This window comes from Necator americanus, chromosome X (assembly GCF_031761385.1).
Source record: "Necator americanus strain Aroian chromosome X, whole genome shotgun sequence".
Taxonomy (NCBI): Eukaryota; Metazoa; Nematoda; class Chromadorea; order Rhabditida; family Ancylostomatidae; genus Necator; species Necator americanus.
The window spans coordinates 22,210,483-22,233,217 of record NC_087376.1 but is presented as its reverse complement, the minus strand read 5'-3'; the positions used below and the strand labels follow the sequence as shown (position 1 = coordinate 22,233,217).

Below are 22,735 nucleotides of genomic sequence, written 5' to 3'. Positions count from 1 at the left end.
TCTCTCGCCATTGTCATCTAAGATGTTCTCAAGTTTCGTGAGTGATGTTGAGGAGGTCCTTGAGCCGTATCCAGCTGAGCTCCGTGTAGCGAACACTCCACTCCATCTCGTTTGCCGTCTCCCTCGAAGGGGTTAGCATCTCTTCGGATCCACTCTAGCGTTCTTTTGGTCCATCTACCGCCGATTCTTTTCATAGTGTGACCGACCCATCTACGCTTTGCTTTCGATATATAATCCGCTGCGTCGCGAAGACGAGACATTCCTCTTAATTCGTAGCTGTGAAGGTAGGCTAGGTGTTGTGTGCACCTGTTAAACTTCAGAAGGCATCTCTCAAAAGCTCTGGGTAGTAAGTAGCTTCCTAGACCTTGCAGCGATGTCTGCCCACGTCTCCACTGCGTAACAGAGCGCTGGAAGAACTGTCGAGTCCAACAAAAGGGCACGAAGATCTTGGTCCGTCAGTTGGTCCGTAGCTTCCCTGACGGCTGCAAATGCTGCCCATGCTGCTCTCATTCTTCTATTCAGTTCTTCCTTCAAGTCGTTTTCCATATTCATAGAACGTCCGAGGTATATGTGTGACGAAGTTTCCACCATTTGGGAGCCTTCAAGTTGTACTCTTCCGTCCTCGCAGTAGGCGTTCTTCATGAACTGCGTCTTCTTTCTGTTTATTCGCAATCCTATTTTCCTCCCTGCTTCGTTCAATTCGTTGAGCATCGTTTCTGTTTCATTGGTACTGCTCGGAAAGAGAACGATGTCGTCGGCGAAACGAAGGTTCGACAGGATTCTTCCATCAACACGTATGCCCCTTTCTTCCCAGGAAAGTGATTTCATTATCCATTGCAATGCAGCCGTGAACAGCTTCGGCGATATAATATCGCCTTGTCGTGCCCCCTTTCCAATGGGTATGGTGAGAGGGCGGTGGAAAAGCTGTATCCTAGTCGTGCATCGATCGTAACAATTGGCTAATGTCCTCACATACGACGCGTCCACACCTTCATCGACAAGCGCTGACAGTATTGCATTCGTTTCTACGCTGTCAAAGGCTTTCTCATAGTCGACGAAGGTTAGAACAAGGAGCAGGCGGTATTCCCGGCAAACCTCTATGATCCTCGACACGGTCTGGATGTGGTCCAAGCAGCTGAACCCTTGGCGGAATCCAGTTTGTTCTTGAGGCTGGGCTTCATCCAACGTCCTAGATATGTGCGTGAGGATGATCTTGGTGAATAGTTTGTATAACACGCTCAGCAAGCATATCGGATAGTAGTTCCGAAGGTCCTCTCGGTCACCTTTCTTATGGATAAGAACGGTTTGCGAGGTCTTCCACTGGTCTGGGATTCTTTCTTTCTGAAGGTAGGATTGCATGAAGTGGATGGCCCGAAGAAAGTCTTCTGATATAAAATCAGTTTCGGGGGCTGTGCCAGGTTTCATGCTCTTGATAGCGACTCGCACTTCCGAAGGGAGAATCCGTGGTGGAGCTTCACCAGTGGGGATGATCGGGCTTGACACAGGAGTTGATGAACGGAAAAGGTTCGAGCAGAACCTCTCCGCAATGATTTCCATCTCACGATGAGAAGACGTGCGAGTCCCGTCTTCGCTCAGCAAGGCTGCTAGCAGAATATTATATTCGCGGAGATCCCTGCGGCACTTCTTTAGACTCGCTTTTTTTGTGCTGCTTCCAGAATCTTCTTCTGCCTGTATTTCAAAAGATCCTCCTGCAATACTTTTCTGCAGCCAGTGTTTGCTACTAACGGCTCAATGTGCGATGCATTCGGATCAAGCCTCAAAGTCCTTCTTCTCTCCAACAATTCCTTGGTGGTCTTCGAAATCCGATCCACGTTTGCCGTGCGTGGCTTCGAGGTACGCTCAGCACATGCTCGTAATCATCTGAGCAACGTCTCGCAGTCCACGTTTGGGTTCTCCTCGATGTGCCAGTCACCTTGGGACAAGGAGTCCTCGGATACGCAATCGTCGTAGACGACATCTTTTCTCCTTCGTTGCCGATAGCAGATGTTCTTTTCCATCGTGTGACTAAGTCCTATTTTCGCACGAAGGAGACGGTGATCAGAACCACTGCAAAAACATGATGTTACTGAGACGTCAAGTAGACACCACCACCGGTTGGTGAGTATGTGGTCGATCTCGGCACGAGTCGCGCCAGGCCAGATCGTCGGTCGACATGGGCGATTTCCATGTCTATCGATGATCTTTTTTTCATGAAAAGAGAGTTCCCAGGCGGACAACAGCGCGAGACGATTGCCATCTTCATTCTGGTCCCTAGTCCAAATCTTCCAATCCTGTATTCCTCTTCTGTGGCCTTTCCTAATTTTGCGTTGAAGTCTCCGACAACGAATTTGTAGAAGGACTTCTCGTTGCGGACTACTTCTTCCAGCTCCTCGTAAAATGCGCCCAATTCGGATTCATCAGCTGCTGATGTTGGTGAGTAGCAGTTGATGATACTGATGGATTTTTGGCGCAGAGGGCGGAGGCGAAGAATGGCCAGACGAGGTGACAGGATCTCGTGAGAATCGACGAGATGGACGACAGATGGGAGCACAACAAAACCAACACCGCCTACATTTCGCGACGGAACCTTCTCTCCACGAATGACGAGTGTACCGTCATTCATCTGTCGTACGTCGCTCCTTCTGCACTTGGTCTCCTGCAGATCAATCACGTGAAATTTGATACGCTCTGCAGCTCCGAGAATGGCATGCAGATCAGCGTCTGTGGAAACTGTTCTTGCGTTGTAAGTACACAGTCTGAGACAGTCTCCATGGCGAGTCGTGCGTGTGTCGCCTTGGTCCAGAGTCAATGACGTCCTGAGCAATCTGAGATTTGATCGCCTCTCACCGGTCGCCATACCGTCCAACGTCTAAGACGGCAGGGCAAAGTGTGCAGGGTAGTGAGGCAATGAATATGCTGGAGTGGCAAGAAGACTTTTCCCCAAACTAAGCAGCCATGCCACGGCGAGCTTAGCTTTCACCACAGGTCGTCGCCCAACCTATATGGATCAGGGAACTACCTTGCGACATTTTGCCGAGACGGTGGTGAATCTTAGCAGTGGTTTACTCTTAGCTAGGCTTCCGATTCCGAGAAGTCGGAATGTCGGATGTGTCGAACTCCTTCTCAGCTTGGGAGACCCTGCTGGAGGGCAAACCTCCGCTGTGCATCACAGTTCGATGCCCAGAGTCATCTCCGCGCTACTATGAGGCGGTAAACCGTTGTGGAGGGGTGCTCATATTGTATTATATTATTTTATTTTACTTATTTAGCGTCAGATTGCTTCCCTAATACTATTTGACTTACTTGACTTAATCAGCGGTCAGGTGTTGCAGCCTAACGCTGTCCGAGGTGTGTCATCCTTGAACATACCTGAGCCCACACTGTTTCATTTTCAACTGGAGTTCGCATAGAAGTGTTAACGCATGTCAACGCCGAGTGTCCTCCGATCTTCCTTCACCACCTTCGTTCAGAACCTTCTTTTACGACTAGAAGGTCATTTCCAATTAGGATCTGGAATCATCCTCAGGACTACTTGGACAAACCGATCAGACGGTCTTCTCTTAAGGTGATCAGAGAAGCGAAGACGGTTTTCCATGACCACTTCAGAAGCCTGGGCAAGATGTTAACGTTTTTCACTTGTCATCCGCCGGTACACCATGCCCAGTTCCGAGTAAAATTCTTTGTTACGGCATACCAACGGCCAAAAGTAGCCTAGCAGTCGTCCAAACAGCTTTCACTCCATGCAGTCAAGCTTTTTCATCAGCGTCACCGGCGCTGTCCAAGTCTTCGATCCGTACATCATAATAGGGTGAATTGCGAATAAGTAGACTAGCAGCTTGATGTCGTTGGCGATGGGAGTCGACCACAGGCATTTGGTCAATGAGTTGAATGCCGAGTTAGCTTTAGCGCATCTTTGCTGAATATCTCTCTCGTAGCTGCCATCGTTTTTCAGCATACACCCCAAATAACAGAACTCATCCATCATTCGATAGGTTGTCCATCCACCATGATTCCCGTTGAGGGTTTTGAGGAGACCCACATTTGCTTGCATTTTTACTTTATTTTTTTTTATTTATCAGGGCGGAGTCGCAGTCCGTAGGCTGCAGCTAATTTCGATACAAGGTTAACAAAATGTTGTGACTTCGCGCTGCAAGAAGCGAATATTACTACATCGTCGGCGTACTCGAGGAACAAGCAGAAAGCGATAAAATGACATCGGCGTACTCGAGGAACAAGCAGAAGGCGATAAAATGACATCGGCGGAACACTGCTCAACTGTGCTCCGCATCATGTCATCGACCGCAAAGTTGAACAGAAAGGGTCTCGCCACGGCCCCTTGTCGCTCCAGATTCCCCTCCGAACGGTGTAGTACATCCGGCTAGTGTTCGGACCGCAGCAGTTGTTTCTCTGTTCATGTCGTCTATTTTCCTGGAACTCCATCGCCGCGAAGCGCATTGAGAAGACGACCTCGGTGATGAGAGTCGAAAGCGGCTTCGAAGTCCAAAAGTGCTAACTGTAGAGGCTTCGAGTACTGCTGTCACACTTCTCACAATAAACACGTGATCAATCGTCGATCGACCAGAGCGAAAGCTGACTTGCTCGTCGCGAGTGGTTTCATCGCGATATTGGATTAGTCGATCCAAGATGTCACTCATATCTGCTCCAAAACTTTGTACTTTACACGCAGCAATGATGTTGCACGGTAATTACTGGGTTCCATAACGGATAGCTTCTTGTGGAGAGGAATTATAAAAGCGTGTCTCCACGAGTCAGGAATCCTTTCGTCAATCCATATTGAAGGGATGGTCTTCGTCACCTCACGAATCCCAGAAGAAGGAAGAGATTTCAGCATTTCTGCGCTAACTCCGTCTTCTCCGCCAGATTTTCCATTCCTCATTTTTTGAATTCAAACTAGAACCTCCGACTCCTCCGCGTTCAGTAGCTGACGGCGCTTGCCGGTTCACCAAGATCGCTAAACTGTTTTAGTAAAGCATGGGCTTTTTTCGGATTCTTGTCCTCGCACGCCTTCTCAAACTCCTTTGCTCTTGACGTCCATTCGTTCTCACGATCGCGTTTCAGCTGACGACGCAGCCCCCTTCTCAGGCGCTTCTCCTGGCTGAAGTCACCAGTAGTGCGGGCAACACATGCAGAACTGTACATGGATACTGTCTCCGCAGATGCAAAGGCAAACTTCTTCCTCGGTGCGAAAACCGGGAGCGTTTTCTTTGCGGCGTCCTGAATGCATTTAGTGGAAGAGTCAGCTTCGTCCACTCTCTTCTTGGTCCGTAATTCAATATTGATGGACACTCGTTGGCGGAACATCTTTCTGTATTTCTCGTTTTTTCAGACCTGCCAAGTCGAGCTTCGGTTGACATTGGATTTCACTACTTCTTTTCTGGAACTGTATCATCAAGCTGAGAAGAACTGGGCGGTGATAGGAATCGAATGTGAGGTCCCAGAAAGAAATTGATTTTCAGATATCCGACAAGGAAAACGTCACAACGCAATCGAGCTATAGCTTAAGAGTCGGCATCTTCCGCTTTCGCTGCTCTTCCGGCGTTAATGGGGTTGTCCCTTGCCACGTAAGCTAATGGCGTCGATAATTCCTCTTCAGCGTGTATGCAATGATAAGGTCTGTCGGCTCATAAAGGTCTACCAGACGATTTCCGTTACCCGATGTTTGCTCCGTGGGATAGAACCATTTTCCGATCACATCGGATTGTTGCTCAACTCCCATCCTTTCATTCGCAGCAAAAATAGCGCCTGCTCGCTTAGTATCTTGGATATCAACGTATTGAGTTCATCATAAAACGCGTCCTTGTTGTAGCCTTCAGCGGTCTCTCTAGGTGTGCGAGCACTTACGATCCAAAGCTTGAGTCCTTTGCGACCCCGTTATCAGCATCGCAGCATTGGATGGTGTAACTGGCGATACTGATAAAAGGACCTAATGCGTGTTTCCTGCAAAGCAGCAAACGGTGCATGCAGATGTCGCAGAAGTCTCGATAGAGCGGGTTGTTGGGACAAGATGATTTAACCCACCAGGCCGCCGCCGTATGATATCTTTAACTACCTTCTGACGTTTAACTACCATTTTTCCTCCTCTGGACGTTTGGATTTGACTTTTTTGATTCTTTTCATTCATATGTGTTTGTCACGTTTCTATGTACTTTTATTAGACAAAGTAACAAAGACAACAAAATAGACAACAACTACAAGTTCAACAACCCCACGAATTGAAAAGGCACCTAAAAAGTGCATACGATGTAGGCAAAGACATCAAATAAGAACCGTAAAAAATCACTGGTTTCAGAGAAAGATGTTGTCAGCAACAACACGAAAAGTCTGATAACTACAACTTGATAACAGTTAGAGCAAAGATTACAACATTCTACAAAAACAAGAACAATTACATCATGGAATCAGGCTGCACTAGAATACTTCGTCATGTGGACAGGGAGACCCCTCTCCTCTCCTCCTTTGCATCCATTCAAAAAAAAAAAAAAAAAAAAAAAAACTAGAGCCGCACATTGCCACATTTTTGGTGCTATTCGTGGTTGTTCTGATACTAACCCTAAGGGTATAAATAGAAATAATACGGCAGGATCTGAGTGACATCATTAACAAGTACCTTCTTGCTCTTGCAAGTCTCTGTGCATAGTGAGATAAGATCGTTAGTAAGTAAACCTTATGATAACCGCCGAACAGTCACCAAAAACAAAAACCAAACCATTGTCATAAATGGTGTGAAGAAAGAAGTCAGCTACCGCAGTTGCACAAGAGATTCCGTAACGAACGTGTACGGCAAAGTCGTGACTCTCTAGACCAACTGTATGCAGTGACAAAATAAATAGAATGTAGATAAGATGTTACCTCCTCAAAATGGACCCAGCATTAAACGATGAGTCGAAACAAAATGAAGAGCTTTCAGGTGCTTCGAGAATACAATATTTGTCATACATGTTTTGAAAACCATATTCTTCTGCACTGGACAAGTGAATGAAAACTGTTTCCTTTTTTTCATTTTTACTTCGTACGAATTTGCACAAGGAAAACCCATGAGGACACCTCAACATATACTAGTCGAGTAAAAATAGAATAAGTGTGGCGAAAGGGAAAACCTTGGCGAAATCTTGATCTGCGTTTAGTCGTTTGATCATAAAAAAAGTAAAGGATACATACAAGATACTAAAATAAAAGTAAAAGGTCGGAAGAACGATCTTTTACTTTTATCTTTGTAGCCAAACAAATTGCCATTTTATTTTAAGGAAGTGTGTCAATTTTTCGAATTCTGCCCTCGGAACAACTACTCTTTCACATCTATTTGCTCTCAATTCGAAAAAGGGATCGAAAAATTGAGATTTAGACAGCCTTTGATGGTTAGCGTGAACAGTAATGCCAAAGAGTTGAGTGCCGGCATCTGGACCATCATCCGGGGCTACTTCGCAGGGCGGAGCGGCTGCGTCGCGGCGTTCCTGTCTCGGTCGGGCGATAGTGGGGCTGGAGCGCGCAATTGTCGCATATGTAGATGAGCACATGTATATGAGGACAAAGATATGAGGATGTCGTAGGATGTTCTAGAAGGTCATCCCAGTAGTATGTAAGCCCATTTAGAGTGGCTGCTGTAGAATGTCCTAGGTCAGCTTAGTCGTATGTAAGGGAACTGTTCCTCCTTCAGAGTGATTACTGTTCTGTCTCAACTGTACGCCACAGCAGACGTTGTTAGCTCTCCTCCTTTTTCTCTTTCCTTTGATGGCGGAACATTAAATAATCTGTTGCTTTTATCCTCTCTTACTCCATTTTTTGTGTAATAGTGGAACGTCTTCTCTCACCTTTTCTTCCTCCATTTACTTCATTACATGAAATTCTTCAGTCTGCTCCGCCATGTTTACCTCTGCTACTTGCAACATCTATGGGAAAGAACGTTTTCTGCTGCGAAACCTGTACAAACATATGAGGAACGTCCACAAGTGCTTTGATGAGGAAGTAGATAACGTTAAGAATGCAGTAAAGAGGGCCATTCATGCGGAAAAGCTTAATTGTGAGGATTAAGAACATTCTTCTCATACAGTGGATTTAGGAAGCATAGGAAGGCATGAAAACTTGCACATAAATGAAACTTGTTGTGATTCACGCAGTTACCAAACATAATTTCAATTTACCTTTAGAATGTTCACGGAAATGCTGCCACAACATCAACATCATGCTCATCAACAGCATGCCAACGTTCTCAGTATGCTGTTGGTGAGCGAGCTCACGGTGACTCTACATACTAGGTTTAGCAGAATCAGAGTCATTGAAAACAGAAATACTCCTTTTAAAGAAAGAGCAAATAAAAATTTAATAAACGACAACGCAAATGAGTTCGAGACAAAGCGAATAGAAACAATAAGTTTCCAAAATCTTCGAGATTATCAGGTTGGAGTAATATGACAGTTCGCATATAGATTAGGCTTTTCTCAAGTGGCTTTCCTCCAAGGAATGGAAGCTAGCCTCGGAGGAGGCGGGTGTGATAAGCCGTTTCGTAGCAAGAACGAGGACTACGGAACACGCAGAAGTCACCCATTTTCGCCCAGCGTCGGTGCCAGAAAAAACGAAAAAATCTGTGGCGCACTGCAGTCCGTGGTGCACGTGTGCAGCCAGGGAGACTGCACAACCTTGACACGGTGTCAGTTCAGACGCGAGTTGATGCCAACTCAGAATGTGGTGACATTCAGCTCTACAGACCAGTACGAAACGCCAGCGGAGATGGATTCGTGCTGGATAAATAAAATCCAGAGAAAAATCTATGTGTCTGCAACTTACAAGATACATTTAGTCGTCACTCTCACTCTCACTCTCACCAGAGAAGGTCGTGTTTATAACTGCTCTCATATATCTTTATATTGTTGTGGACTATTTGAATTCCTACGGACTTCCATCGGTTGGTTCTATATTGTTGTTCCATATCGTGTCCTTGCGGCGGAACCACTTGTTCCACTTTTCGACTACGACACTAAAACAGGTGTTTTTCGTTTTGGATATGTCTCCGATTAAAACTTCCGTGCGCGGCTCTTTCGTTCAGACACGAAGAAAGTGGAAGCCGTACACATAGTACAAACATCAGATAGATTAAAATCTACTTTGGATGCCATCCTGGATGACGAGAAATTGCCGACTTCTATTTAGGACAGTCTTACCCTTATGTATGAAAACCTCTCATCTCAAGTAGAGGAATTACGTACTGAACGTACTGTATGTAGTAAACTGAAATCTGTAATCAAACACAGAGAGAACACAGCGGAACAACTTTCATTCCCATGTCATCCCATTCCAATCCTCGCATCGCGTTCTCGAGAGTGACACTGAATATTTTGGGTGAAATTGTGTCACCCTGACGGACCCCTCTCTTCACGCAGATCATGACATTATTGTAGAATGCGGAACTTTTGGTCGTGAAATTGCTATACAACTGACGAAATGTCTTTATGTATGGAGTAGGGACACCTTGGTTGTCCAAGGCCTCCATGACCGCTCCCGTCTCAACTGTATCAAAGGCTTTCTCTAAATCGATGAAAGTGAGACACAGCGGCATCTTGTACTCTCGCTATACTTCTGTGAGTTTTGAAACCGTGTGTATGTGGTCATTCGTACTGGACCTTTTTCGGAACCCTGCTTGCTGTGAGTGGAAGTGTTTATTATCATTTGCTATTATTTGTTCTGAATTGTGAGATGGGAACCAGTCACTCATCTCTTAATATACAAAGGATGTGCTTTTGAAAAACGTCACACTGTTCGGTGTCATGCTATATTTCTTTACTTTTTTTCGCTTTTTAGGTATTTCTTTTTGCAAACCTGGTTAAGTGAAACTGGCATCCTACGCCTGGAGAGGCGCGACTGATGCCTGACAAACATGCACAACACCTCAACCTAAACACAGCTCTAGCACCTAGACGTATCTGACAGATACAGACTCCTCTCTTCGCCGCTAATATATCCAACCCGTCATATTGATTATATGCAGAGAACAGATAGAAATGAAGCGATAAAACATAAAAGATAAAATGTAGGGAGGAGCTTAAAGGATGTACACAAAGTAATAAGGACATAAAGTCGCTGTGCATACAGTTGTTACAGTTGGAAGTTGAATACTGAAGTCGTTGAAAGACATTTTGTTGAACACATATTTTTGCACTGCGAATTTATGTAGAACAGATAGGGCGTGAAATGTGTTGTGCGCGTGAGTTGTGATGGTTCACGATAATATGGGATTTTATACACAAGAAAGAAAATGGTGATCCAGTGGTAATGTTTATCAAATAGATGCAAAGAAGTGAAGAGCACAGAAAAGATTGCCGGTCTGCTCCGGCTAGTACAAAAACAACATTCCAATTCAGGCGCGCCGCCTCCTTGCCATATAGTCGGCAAGGAGGGGGCAGTATTGCAACGAACATTACAAATTATCAATTGTCGTGTTCCGAGAGCGGAACACTCCGGCGACACAACAAAAAAGTAGATCAATACAACATGTAAGAAAAAGTGTTTTAATATCACGGAGTTTTCCAATTCTTCTTTCCGGAGAATGTCGCTATTTACTTGAGCTGACGAGTGGAGATAGCAGTTGGGCATAGTAAGAGGTTGAGTAGGGAGGACCATTAGTTCTGACGACGTTTGTGGGGCACGCTGGGACGATCACGGCTGCTGCACAAAAACGTGTTATGCGGTAACCCGCAGTGCACGCAATTGACACCGCAGTCGTCTTTGCCATGTTTCTCTTTGAGGCAGCGCTCAAATAGAGCAAGTCTGGCTGCCTGCAGAGGTCTGGCGACAGCGTCTGGGAATCTGCTGCATCTAGCACTGTGATGCATGTCGCTATTTTGTTCCAGTGTGCAAAAGGCACATGGAGATCGTGGCTCCGAACGCTTGAGAAGTTCTAAGCAGGCAGATTCGATGACATCCAGCTGACGGAGAACATTGTCCTGACTACCTTCAAAACGGTGAGCAAACGCACGAATTGCAGCAGAAATAAGGGCAAAGGCGGGTGTCGTGTCCACTTCGTCGAGAAAGTCTTCCATATTGGCCACAGATAAGGATCCCAACCTATCTTTAACGGCTTTTTGTACAGCTATGTAAACACTTTCCACCAGATTTAGCTCTGGTGTCGTCTTGTAATGGCTATATGCGGATTACTGTGTAGGTTATTGAATATTATATGATTTAGATCTGTTCGATATAGCCTAGTTGGATGCCTTACGATTTATGTTTGCAGAGTGCATCACAGCACTTACTTGTACATGCCCAAAACAATTTTAGCACGGGAATTATTATGGAATCAACAGTTTTAGCAGTGTAACGACAATTTTAATCGGTAGTATAACGATGGTGGGCTCCAGCACATAGGTGATCCCTTATTGCTAAGGTACCTAGCGTTCCAAGGACCAACTTCAGGTGTTCTTTAAGAACTTCTAAGAGTGGTTGAAGACCAGGTAGATCAAATTTTCCAAAGTACTCGTTTGCGATTTCTTAGCTATTTTCTTCGGAATAAACCTGACTTCGCTTACTTCTGGGATGGTATACAAGTGTCCCACGTAGATCAAATGTTATCTCATGCCCATTGCAAGACGTGTGACACTTTTGCTGCATCAGAGCGTTACTAAACTCCAGATATACTACACTAGCTTTGTTCGATAGTCCACATTCGATGGAGAACACTTGAGATTCGCACTGGACAGTTGCCCAGGCATTAATGCGAGTTATGCACGAGACTTTAATTTGTGCTCCTTCAACGCAATTATACCAACCTTTTATTTCTTCAAATGTTATATCACAAGATTGCTCTATGATGTAATAAACATAAGGCTTGACTCAAGAACAATAGTGGTTTCATGTTGGAGAGTATAAGCGTTGATATTTCCTTCTTCTAACCTTATTTCTGCAAACGGGGTTTTAGTGAAAAGTACATTTGTGATCTCTTTACGCAGGTTCCTAATAGAACCTAGTGGGCGCTTGCATCCTCTAGGATCCTTTAGATTTTCATAAGTACAAACCTTGTGATTGTCACATTTTGAAAATTCTTCTTTCGCTTGGATGTATGACTCGCATTCCACAGGGAGACTAAAATCATTTGGCAACATTAGTGCCTCGTTTTTGGAAACAGCGAATCTCCTGTCCATTAGAGGAAAATGTAGTTTTTGAATTGAAACTGCGGTAATCGATAGCTCATCGTACTTGTGAGTGACGTAGGGTGTCAGAATTATCGATTTTTCCTTTCCTCTGTTAGACATCGTTATTTCGATGTCAACCTGCACTGTTGGCGTCCACTCCATGCAGCGCACAATTTCAAACACTGACTTACTTTTTGGTATTTGTGCCAGACGCAAGAATGAGCATGCTGGCATTGGGAGAAGACATCCGCAGACAATACCGTCGCATTTTTCTTCACATGCAATGTATCTATATCTCATTCTGGCATAGTGTTATTCAGGTACATTCTGTTACAAATGTTTTGTGTACAAGATCCCATGTGAGCGCATCTCATGGTGCGAAAAAACTTGTGCATCGTGTCTCTTGTGAAGAAGAGTGAAACTTTGCGGCAATTGAGTTTTATGCCGTTATTTTTCACTCTCATCATATCCACTGTAGTATTTAAATGGTTGATTTGAATACAAACTTCTAAATCTATTCTGTTAAAGGGTATTTCTTGTCTAAATTCGAATAGGCATTTGCCTCTTGACGCACACCACTTCTGCGGTGTGCCTTGTGTAACAATGTTGACAAGCGAATGTAGCACTTTTGAATGCTAAAGTGAACAAAGTGACTACTATTAAAGTGTTTGCAATTAGAGGAGATGGTTTGAACGTGCTTAGTTCGCACTCAACTTGTACATTAGTTCTTCTCCACCTTTGTTTACGGCAGTTGCGTATGGATCACGCCATACCAATCATTGCTACGACAATAGAGTGCAAGATTATGGATACAGTAAGAACTGCGCCAAACAGCCAACAACGTGGATTTCCTAAGAGTGCTCTACTCAATATTGTTGAAGATGCTGCGCAGAATTCATGACGCTCACATTTTTCCATCATTGTTATTACTTCGTTTCTCAAGTAGAGACGTATTTTTACCGCTACAGGCTTGTCCAATGGTGAAACAGGAAGAGTATACCTAATTTCTCCCCTAACATTTGTGAATGACTTGCATTCACTATCAAAGCACAACTCGAATTGTCCTCTAGGAGGTGTTATAAATGCGATACCTTCGTTACAAGTAATGCTGGTGTTTGGTTGCGCATTACCAGGGTTGATTAGAAACAAGGATAACATTGCCGTTATTAAGCAGGATACTGTTGACCGAGCAGAAGTAGGGGTCATTGATCTGTCGAGATTTGTTTCGAATTCTCGAATGACGTCTAAAGCTCGAGATTTGGAGGTTCAGGCTAGATGATTTCTAGATTGATATGGATGATATTGTGGTTGGGATATGGATATCATTATCCATGATCTCAGAGATTGTTGTTTGTCGCACACAACGAATTTCTAGAGGATATATTTTATTAACTGGTCTTTGCAAAATTTTGCATCTAAGTATCAGAATTTTAGCGGACCTTATCATGCCGTCTGCGCCTCTTACTAAATCTTCTATTTTACGTAAACCATTGTCCTCTGGGTAGTGATTCCTGTTCAACTAGTACAATTCCACCTATTTCTGGAATTTTACTCACATGACATTTCTGATTCAATTGACATCTGTGGCTGTCACGTAAAATGGTTAGATATTCAGTGTTCATTTCTCCCAGAACTTTGTTGTAATGTTTTCTGAAGATGCAAGCGCTTCGTAAGCTTGAGCAGCTGTTTGTATCAACTCTGGCTCAAATGTGGGATCGTTTCTGAAGTTGGACAATTCAGAGTTTGGAATTGAGAATTTGAAATTTCATTGCAGAAAATCAATAGGTCTGAGTTGAATTTCCGAAAGATCAGTTGCTGAGAGTTTTGTGAGTGCTTTGTGAATGAGAATTGTTGCAATGCAAGTTTATAATAATGAGTCTAGCAAGGTCAGAGTCATTATCGATATAAATAGGCATTTTTGTATCTAAAGATAGATTTGAATTTCGAATTCTTGATTTGTATCTTTCCATCATGATTCCATTTTCATCTTTTACTATTTGATTCAGAAACCGTTTCTACATTTTTTTTCATGTTAACATTCTTATGAAATGATGCTATGATTAATTTCAGTACCGAGTCCAGGTCAAAGCACGAGACTGTAGATATTGAAATTGATGTCAATCTAGTAGTATTACATCGATTGCTCCATGGCTGCGGGACAAGAACTACCCGTGAAAACCGGCTGACTGCTCCTGTCCTCCCTTAAGCACCGTGCTCTTCCGCGTAATTACGGCTCCACCAGCTTTACGTCCTCAACGACCGCCTGAGATCACCTACCCCCCCCCCCCCCCCCTCCCTACTACCTCGAACCAACACCGTGTGCGATGTTCGTGTCGCGATGGAGCGGTTTAAACTGCGAATTCGGAAGAGAGAAGTGAAAAGTTGATGCAACATATTCACAGTAAGCTAAGCGCGTATTATTGGGAATAAAAGAGAAGAAGTAGATCCTTCTATCCAATTTAACTTTACACAAGTAAAAATTATCTCAAAAAGATGCTCCAGGGAAAAAAATAACATGCGTGTATTTTCACACATCTCATAATTTAACACATTTCATGCCCTAAATCTTCTATATAAACTAGCAGTGCATAAGTATGTGTTTGCCACGATGCATTCGAATTCGTGTTCAAGTTTCAACTGCAACAGCTAAAATAACAGCAACATTATGCGCTTATTACTTTGTATACATTCTTTAACTCCTTTCTACATTTTACCTTTTCAAAATTTTACATAGATATAATGTTTATGTACAGCGCATGTCAAACATTTCAATACTTATTTGTACGCTTTATACAGTTTTATATAATGAAACTTTGTTTGGTTCTTCAAACTTCTTTCAGTAGCGTTTTATTGCTTCATTTCTATCTATTCCCTGCATAAAATCAATATGACAGGTTAGGTATATTAGTGGCCAACAGAGGCCTTTATAGTTTCGATATACCTTTAGGTACTGTGTACGTCTGCGAGGCATTATCCGCGTCTCCTTAATCGTTGGTTGCCAATTTCTCCCAGCTAGATAAGCAAAAAGAAATCCTTAGAAAGCGAAAAAAAAAGTAAAGAAGATAGCATAACACCGATCAGCGGGACATTTTTTGAAACATCTCTTGCATTTCCAAAAATGGATGAATGTTTTCCACCTAACAAGTCGAAACAGGATAATTTCGTTTTCACTCGCATTTCTAAATGGCATATCACTTGTACAAACTCTTTCATTCTTTCCTTCTTTTATATTAACTTACAAGCGCACTTTATGTAGACCTTCAAACAGCATCTAATACCAGGTACTTTCCTTTCCGTTCGATTTTAAAAGCGCATCATAAGAACTGCAGGCGCGGCGAAAAAAAAAATCGTCGTAAGAGCGGTAGACGCGGCGAAATGGGTGGGAAGCGTGGCGTGGGAGGGCTCTTGAAGACATAGCACAAGAGGAGCAATCAGGCTACTGTAGCGATTATGACGGTGTCAGGAGACGCGCGGTGCAATTAACGACGCTCATTAGCCTCCTGGATACGCGGCGGCACATCATACGGGCACCTCTTGACCGTTCCCCAGTGCTCCATTTGTGCAGCACTTTTGCAACTCTAGATACAGTTCGCTGTCTTGAAGCGTGAAAATCTCGATAGATCTGCGAACATTGAGTTTGCATTATCATTATTACTTTCAGACTCTTCAACATTGTGATTTTCAAATTCTTCCACTTCTTCCATTACTTCTTTTCCATTCAAAGTATCGATAAAGCGTAGTTTCCAGTTAGATGGCTCTAGAGCCAGCCATTACGGCCCTCTCACCCAGTTATGTGAGTCGAGTTGAGATGATGTAAGACCTCGTGTCCCTGCATCTGCTGGATTGTTATCTCTAGGAACATGGAAAAAGTTCACGGAAATGCGTTTGCTCTCAACATGAGATCTAATTTTTTCAATTAGGTCTTTCTGACTGATGATGAAAGCTGGAAGTTTTCGAGAGGAGTCAATCCATTGTAGAGCGATTTCACATTCAGTGACAAAATTAAATGATCTATATTGTGATCAAGATTTTCTAAGATACTTTTCCCGATCTCATTCCAATGAGTATTCCAAGCAATTCTAACCTTTGAATTGTTTGCGGCATTTTTTGGGAGTCAACTTTGACTTTCCGCTAAGTTGCGTTACCTCGTTAGTGTCATTATTATGCCGCAAGAAAGCGCATCTTGATATAGCAAGATTGCTTGCATCACAAAATATTCATAAATCTGTTTTTGAAGTGTGAAGGTTTCGCACTTCTGTGAGAATTGACCTGAAAATGCTGATACTTGCACCATTAATCTCTTCGCAGATGGAGTTCCATCTATTAGTCATTATTTGATTAACATAGTCATTCCACTTAATTCCAGTGTCATATATTTCTCGCATAAGCGATTTCAAATTGATAAGAAATGGCGTAGTTACACCTACAGGATCGTAGGCAGAATTTATTACACATCTCGCTTAGTAAGTAATGTTTTCGACGGAATATTCACTTTCACGTTAAACTCATCAGTTTCTATGTTATATTTAACACCTAAGAATTTGATAACATCAGAAGGTGATGTCTTTCTCATGGATTCCTTCATTTACTATCTGAGAATTTGACACATGTTCTCGTAGGTTCATACAATTTCCTTGAAAAGATTTTTTGATTCGACATACTTCTTCAAAGGTTGCTGCTCAGGTGCAGCTGTCAATAAAATGTTATCAACATAAATGTATCTTGCTATTTCATGTGAATTCTTTGCATTTAAGTAAGCAAGAATTGCCATATTCAATATGCTCGGAGATGCGGTAACGCCGAATGGCAAACGGTTAAATCTGTAGACAGCTATGTTGTCCTTTGTCGGCAAGCGATTGATGTCTTTGACCCACAGAAAGTGACAAAGGTCGTTGTGCTCGTTTATTCTGGTCTGAGTGAAAGCAACTTCGATATCGCATGTTAAAATAAACTTGCTAATACGACTGCGAATAAGGATATCATGAATTTTATTATCGAAAGATTCACCCGTGTGAATTACATGATTTAATGATAGTTTACCTCTTTGTTTCGAGGATGCATCAAATACGATTCTGAGAGCTTTCGTTTTTGAAATTTTCCACAATCCGGAGTGTGGCATATAATTGGTGCCAGCCGCGTTTTTGACTGGTTCATGTACCTCTTCGATTATGGAATCTCGGAGGTAATCATTCAATATTTTGCGTTTTTTTGTTGGATATCTGTTACTGTTCTGCAATTATGCACAGAAGAGTTTGATTTTTTTTTTATTTCTGTGTTTTCGGTCTTAAAACGACCTTCTAATCTTGACTCAACGAATTTCTTAGCGTTGATCTTTTTTTCGAGTTGCTCTATAACGTTTTCCACTTTCACATCTTCCATTTCTTGGATAGATATAAGGACATTTTCCACAGTACTGTACGGAAAATTCTCCAGTATTCTTTCTCCAGAACTCTGGAAATTCTTCTTCATCTCCCCAAAACCTAGGAAGTTTCATTTGACTTGGTTTGAGAATTCTACATATGAACTCTTCTTCGATCGCATTTCTGCTAGTATCAGAATGATCCTCTGTATTACGTCATCTGGGCTGAAGGTTTCGTCATTATTTTGATCTGTTCCCGTTCTGGCACTTCCCGTTTGTGGCGATCGATTATTTGCATCTTCAAGATGCGTTACTATTGGTTGTTTTCTATGTAATTTTATTCCCAACTTCCTTGCGAATTTATCAGCTTGATTTGTTGCTTCTGTGGCTCTCGCTTCTAGCTTGAATATCATTTCATTTGCTCTTGCTATGATATCAGTGAGTTTTGTTTCACTTTCAATTTCCTCGAATTCTTTTTCGAGCTCCTTTTTGTTGTCTTTTGTTCTCGAATCATTATATTCCATCTGCAGTTTGTCTATCAGTGACTGCAGCGAGTTTCTACTCTGTTCGATAGTTTTTATACTACCTTTTATAAGGTTGGTTGAGGTCAAATATGCCTCAAACATCTCCTCGTTTTTTTTGCTCTACAAAAAAGAGTGTAACCCGAATGGGTTACACTCTTTTTTGTAGAGCAAAAATTTCTCCAGAAGTGTTTGAAAAATTTTGGCGCTATGGGCCATAGGGTTTCTATGGAAAACCAAAGACACGATGTTGCACAGCTAGGGGCTTGCTGTGGGCAGCTGAGGAGCTTGCTGCACTTATGTAGAGAACAGATAAAAATGAAGCGATAAAAGATACAATGTAGAGAGGAGCTTAAAGGATGTATACATAGTAATAAGGACATAAAGTCGCTGTGCATACAGTTGTTACAGTTGGAAGTTGAACACTGAAGTCGTTGAAAGACATCGTGTTGAACACATATTTTTGCACTACGAATTTATGTAGAACAGATAGGGCGTGAAATGTGTTGTGCGCGTGAGTTGTGATGGTTCACGATAATATGGGATTTCATACCCAAGAAAGAAAATGGTGGTTTAGTGGTAATGTTTATCAAATAGATGCAAAGAAGTGAAGAGCACAGAAAAGATTGCCGGCCTGCTCCGGCTCTCGCCTCCACTTAGACGATCCACTTTAGATGAGTTACGCTTCTGACGACATATCTTTCAATTAAATAGAATGATTTACTTTTTATCCTTAATTTGCCTCCTTGCCATATAGTCGGCAAGGAGGGGGCAGTATTGCAACGAACATTACAAATTATCAATTGTCGTGTTCCGAGATAGGAACATGCGTGAACTTATGGGATTGTGGAAATATATGCGTGTTATTATTTTTTCTGCTGTATGTTTTTGTTATAATCCTTATCTGTGTGGAGTTTTTAAATGAGGCCAATGTAGTTCACGCATATCCCTCTTGTCACTCACCCTGCCACTCTCTAAAACGTCACTAAAAAAAGAAAGGGGCTAAAGTTGAAAGGGTGGATCATTTCGCCTCCACTTAGACGATCCACTTTAGATGAGTTACGCTTCTGACGACATATCTTTCAATTAAATAGAATGATTTACTTTTTATCCTTAATTTCCGATAATAAGCGCTCAGTTTAACAAGCGTATAAAAGTCGACCTGGGCGGAAATGGATGGCGTCGAATATAACGGCGCTTGTGTAACTACACAGACCACGCAGGCAGTTACGATATGATAAAATAATATTTTCTGATTTTGATTTCTATCATGCTAATATAATAACGAGCTTAGTCCGTGTGTGTATGTGTATGTGTTTGTTTGTCTGTGTGTCACGAAAATACTCCATCACCTTGATCACGTTGACTCCCGTTGATCTTCGAACTGGTCGAGCGGGCGCCAGTAATTCTTCAATTTGTCCCGGTCGCGTGTCAGAGTAGCCCAGTGGTTCCTCCTTTCGCGTGGGAGACGAAGAGCATCATACTTTTCTTTGAAGGACTTCGTGAAGAAATCTGACCATCGGGTCGGCGGTTCTCCTGTAGTGCGCTTAATATCGCGGGGAACCCAGGCTCTGGTCCAACGGTTGTCGTTAAGGCGCATCACGTGTCCGGCCCACTTTATTTTACTTTTCTTGGCAAACACGGCGGCGTCTCTAATCTTCGATCGCTGACGTAGAAGAGAACTTCGAATCCCGTCTTTCGCTTGCGTGAAACGGGATACTCCTAGCATCACTCTCTCAATTGCGCGTTCAATGACGCTCACCGCGTTTTCTTCCTGCTTGCAAAATGCCTAGGTTTCCGAAGCATAGGTAAAAGTAGGAAGTACGGTGGTGTTGAAGAGGTGAGCACGGGACCAGGTGTTCCTGGTCTTCTTCACTACATCCTCGATGCTCTTATACGCTCCCCAAGCCGCTCGTCTCCTCCTGCCCAGCTCGGAGGTCAGGTCGTTCATCATGCTCAATTCCTGACCAGATAAACGTAGCTGGTGCATTCGGATATGTTCGTTCCGTTGGGCGTGAATGGGGCATCCGAGACCCATCCGTTCCACATGAACATCGTCTTGTCTAGATTCAGCTGAAGACCGATGCATCCACATGTTTCGTCGAATTCGGTCAGCATTCGTGGCTGATGCTAGGTGTTATCAGTACGATGTCATCAGCAAAGCGCAAATGGTGTAGCTGCCGACCGTCGACCTTCACTCCCATGTCGTCCCATTCCAACTTTCGCATTGCGTTCTCGAGGGTGGCTGTGAATATTTTGGGTGAGATTGTATCACCCTGTCGGACTCCCCTCTTTACGTCAATGATGATATTCTTGTAGAATGGCGAAATTCCGGTCGTGAAGTTACTGTACAACTCTCCAAATACCTTTATGTACTGAGTAGGGACGCATTGGTTGTCCAAGGCCTCCACTACCGCTCTCAAATGAGTTGAAGGCCTTCTTCAAGTCAATGAAGGTGAGACAGAGCAGCATCTTGTGCTCTCGTGATACCTCGATGAGTTTCGAAACAGTGTGGATTGGTCAATCGTGTTGAATCCTTTTTGAAACCTTGCTTGCTTGCATGGCTGTCCTTCATCCAAGTCTTTTTCAATGCTATTAAGGATCACTCTTGTAAAGAGCTTGTGGATGACGGACAGTAAGCAGATTGGACGATAGTTGCCGATGTAATGTGGATCTCCCTTTTTATACAGCAACACGGTCTTGCTGGTCTTCCACTGTTTAGGAACCTTGCATTCAGACAGGTAATGTGTAAAGAGCCTCGCCAGGGTGTTGATGAGTACTGGCGGAAGGTTCTTCAGTTGTTCTGAAGAACTGGTCTTATTCTGACGGGACCAGGTGCCGTACGATTTCTTACATGTCGTATTTCGGACGGGAGAACCTCTGGAATGACATGTCGTCTTCCCTCAGATGGTGAGGAGGCAAGTGGACATGGCTGTCGAAGAGATCGGAGTAGAAGTCGATGATTTTCTCCATCCCCCTTCTCGATGCAATGGTTGTTCCCTTCGGGTTCCGGAGAGCAGTCATCCTTGTCTTGCGACCGACGAAGTCTCGACGGGCATAGCGGATCCTTTTCTCCTCCTCTGCAGCTTCAGCCAGTACTTCTGCTCTTCTCTCTTTAAGGTCTTCCTTTATCGCCTCTCTGCAAAGCCTTGCGAGCACGGACGTGGGTTCTTGATTGCCTGCGGCTCGTGCTGCTCCACGCTGGCGTAACAGCTCAAGAGTTTCAAAAGACAGGCATCTCTTGGTGGTTTTAGAACTCGCAGCCTTCTTCGCGCAGTCGTGAAGGTGTTCAACGAGCCGGTCATATTCCTCGCCGATATTGTCCATTCCGGAATCCTCCCAAAAGCCGGCTAGCGTGGCGAAGAGATCCATGTTAATGATAGTTCTGGGATTTCTCCCTGTGAACTTGGCGGCTTTCTCGGCTCTCCTTGTGAAAGAAAATCTTCCTCGGAGGAGGCGATGGTCCGATCCTGTATAGAACTTTGGTACAACAGCGACGTCCGTCAGGCAGAACCTTTTATTGACGATGATGTGGCCTATTTCATTACGGTACCCTCCACCGGGTGACTTCCACGTCCAGCATAGAGAGGAGGGCTTCTGGAATTGGGAGTTCCCATGCATGGCCTCAGTCGTCATGATGAACTCGGAGAGCTTCTCCCCCTGGTCATTCCATTGTAGGCCGTAGGTCCCGATGTGAAGTTCCTCCGGCGTTCTTCTTGGGCCAACTTTGGCGTTGAAATCGCCAATTATGGCCTTGTAGAAGGCATGATCTTCTCGGTAGAACTTCTCCAGGTCCATATAGAAAGCTTCGACTTCTTCTTCTTCGTAGCTTGATGTTGGAGCGTAAGCGACGAAGATAGTCAAAGCTGGTGTTGAACCACATCTTCTCATATGCAGACGTCCGATTCGGGTCGTAAGTTGTTCGAAAGAGTCGATGTTCTTTGCCATACTCGTGTTGACAAGGGCGCCAATTCCACCAACTCCTCTACTGTCGTATGTTCCTAATAACAGTTCTTCTCCAGTTTCATATACGGCGTTGAGAGGGTGACGTCGTCTCGTCTCGGTCAGTCCGATGACGTTGTACTTGATCTTCTTGGCTTGCATCATCAGATCTTCGATGGTCGCTTCCGATGCAAGCGTACGTGCGTGATAAGTACATATCGTCATCCTAGTCCTTTTCCGTTTCGGTAGCCTATGTGACTCCTGCAACCCCGTCCTACCTGGCGCTACCCTACCAGGCTTTCCTCCGGAATCAGGAGACTCTTTTCTATTACTGTGTTTTGCATAAAAATTTTTAAACCCATGGGCAGGTTGCAAGCCCCTAGTCCCATGAGTTTCCGGGAGAACTTCCGTTCTCCCGGAGTGGACATGTGGAGCTTATTTGTTGGAGAGGACTCCAAACCGCCTCCCTTGCACCTCCTAGTCACTTGATTGCAGGCTTTTGACCGGACCGACGTGCGGGATGCAAAGATGTCATGAGTCAGTCCTGGCTCAGCAGAAACAGGGAATCCACCTGCGTCTCTGGGCAAGCACAAGGTCGCTTTTGGTCCGCGATTAGCCCCCTATCCGCCACCCGGGGACGCGCCACGTAGCTTCGCGACTAACCGGCTATGATCCCTCTAGTGAGGGAGATCCGTGGAAAATACTCTATAGTGATGCAAAAGTCTGCACCGGTGAGGCGCAGACCATCGCCATGCATCTGACAGGCGAGCAGT

General features: G+C 43.9%; 12 protein-coding genes across 13 annotated transcripts; all 12 read right to left on the bottom strand.

The window, feature by feature from the left end:
- Window positions 1-17: 17 nt before the first annotated feature.
- Window positions 18-2,018, bottom strand: RB195_024775 (uncharacterized protein; the record flags this gene model as incomplete). The annotated part of the gene is made up of 3 exons (XM_064212668.1): window positions 18-306; window positions 365-1,709; window positions 1,934-2,018. The coding sequence occupies 3 exons, from the start codon at window positions 2,016-2,018 to the stop codon at window positions 18-20; spliced, it is 1,719 nt and encodes a 572-aa protein (XP_064068549.1).
- A 65-nt stretch (window positions 2,019-2,083) lies between these two features.
- On the bottom strand, window positions 2,084-2,857 carry RB195_024774 (uncharacterized protein; the record flags this gene model as incomplete). The annotated part of the gene is made up of 1 exon (XM_064212667.1): window positions 2,084-2,857. One exon carries the CDS (start codon window positions 2,855-2,857, stop codon window positions 2,084-2,086), a length of 774 nt encoding a protein of 257 aa, XP_064068548.1.
- Window positions 2,858-3,733: 876 nt separating this feature from the next.
- Window positions 3,734-4,051, bottom strand: RB195_024773 (uncharacterized protein; the record flags this gene model as incomplete). The annotated part of the gene is made up of 1 exon (XM_064212666.1): window positions 3,734-4,051. One exon carries the CDS (start codon window positions 4,049-4,051, stop codon window positions 3,734-3,736), a length of 318 nt encoding a protein of 105 aa, XP_064068547.1.
- Window positions 4,052-4,292: 241 nt separating this feature from the next.
- RB195_024772 (uncharacterized protein) lies at window positions 4,293-4,655 on the bottom strand (the record flags this gene model as incomplete). The annotated part of the gene is made up of 1 exon (XM_064212665.1): window positions 4,293-4,655. The coding sequence occupies one exon, from the start codon at window positions 4,653-4,655 to the stop codon at window positions 4,293-4,295; it is 363 nt and encodes a 120-aa protein (XP_064068546.1).
- Window positions 4,656-4,935: 280 nt separating this feature from the next.
- On the bottom strand, window positions 4,936-5,322 carry RB195_024771 (uncharacterized protein; the record flags this gene model as incomplete). Its single annotated transcript, XM_064212664.1, has 1 exon — window positions 4,936-5,322. One exon carries the CDS (start codon window positions 5,320-5,322, stop codon window positions 4,936-4,938), a length of 387 nt encoding a protein of 128 aa, XP_064068545.1.
- Window positions 5,323-9,256: 3,934 nt separating this feature from the next.
- Window positions 9,257-9,571, bottom strand: RB195_024770 (uncharacterized protein; the record flags this gene model as incomplete). The annotated part of the gene is made up of 1 exon (XM_064212663.1): window positions 9,257-9,571. One exon carries the CDS (start codon window positions 9,569-9,571, stop codon window positions 9,257-9,259), a length of 315 nt encoding a protein of 104 aa, XP_064068544.1.
- A 1,060-nt stretch (window positions 9,572-10,631) lies between these two features.
- RB195_024769 (uncharacterized protein) lies at window positions 10,632-11,051 on the bottom strand (the record flags this gene model as incomplete). Its single annotated transcript, XM_064212662.1, has 1 exon — window positions 10,632-11,051. The coding sequence occupies one exon, from the start codon at window positions 11,049-11,051 to the stop codon at window positions 10,632-10,634; it is 420 nt and encodes a 139-aa protein (XP_064068543.1).
- A 6,579-nt stretch (window positions 11,052-17,630) lies between these two features.
- Window positions 17,631-18,023, bottom strand: RB195_024768 (uncharacterized protein; the record flags this gene model as incomplete). The annotated part of the gene is made up of 1 exon (XM_064212661.1): window positions 17,631-18,023. One exon carries the CDS (start codon window positions 18,021-18,023, stop codon window positions 17,631-17,633), a length of 393 nt encoding a protein of 130 aa, XP_064068542.1.
- A 1,354-nt stretch (window positions 18,024-19,377) lies between these two features.
- RB195_024767 (uncharacterized protein) lies at window positions 19,378-19,749 on the bottom strand (the record flags this gene model as incomplete). The annotated part of the gene is made up of 1 exon (XM_064212660.1): window positions 19,378-19,749. The coding sequence occupies one exon, from the start codon at window positions 19,747-19,749 to the stop codon at window positions 19,378-19,380; it is 372 nt and encodes a 123-aa protein (XP_064068541.1).
- Window positions 19,750-19,809: 60 nt separating this feature from the next.
- On the bottom strand, window positions 19,810-20,109 carry RB195_024766 (uncharacterized protein; the record flags this gene model as incomplete). The annotated part of the gene is made up of 1 exon (XM_064212659.1): window positions 19,810-20,109. One exon carries the CDS (start codon window positions 20,107-20,109, stop codon window positions 19,810-19,812), a length of 300 nt encoding a protein of 99 aa, XP_064068540.1.
- On the bottom strand, window positions 19,810-20,492 carry RB195_024765 (uncharacterized protein; the record flags this gene model as incomplete). Of its 2 annotated transcripts, none has more annotated exons than XM_064212657.1 (2): window positions 19,810-20,093; window positions 20,387-20,492. In XM_064212657.1, 2 exons carry the CDS (start codon window positions 20,490-20,492, stop codon window positions 19,810-19,812), a joined length of 390 nt encoding a protein of 129 aa, XP_064068538.1. The 2 variants fall into 2 exon arrangements, with proteins under 2 accessions (XP_064068538.1, XP_064068539.1); XM_064212658.1 differs by lacking the exon at window positions 19,810-20,093 and adding an exon at window positions 20,132-20,265.
- A 378-nt stretch (window positions 20,493-20,870) lies between these two features.
- On the bottom strand, window positions 20,871-22,187 carry RB195_024764 (uncharacterized protein; the record flags this gene model as incomplete). The annotated part of the gene is made up of 1 exon (XM_064212656.1): window positions 20,871-22,187. The coding sequence occupies one exon, from the start codon at window positions 22,185-22,187 to the stop codon at window positions 20,871-20,873; it is 1,317 nt and encodes a 438-aa protein (XP_064068537.1).
- Window positions 22,188-22,735: the final 548 nt, after the last annotated feature.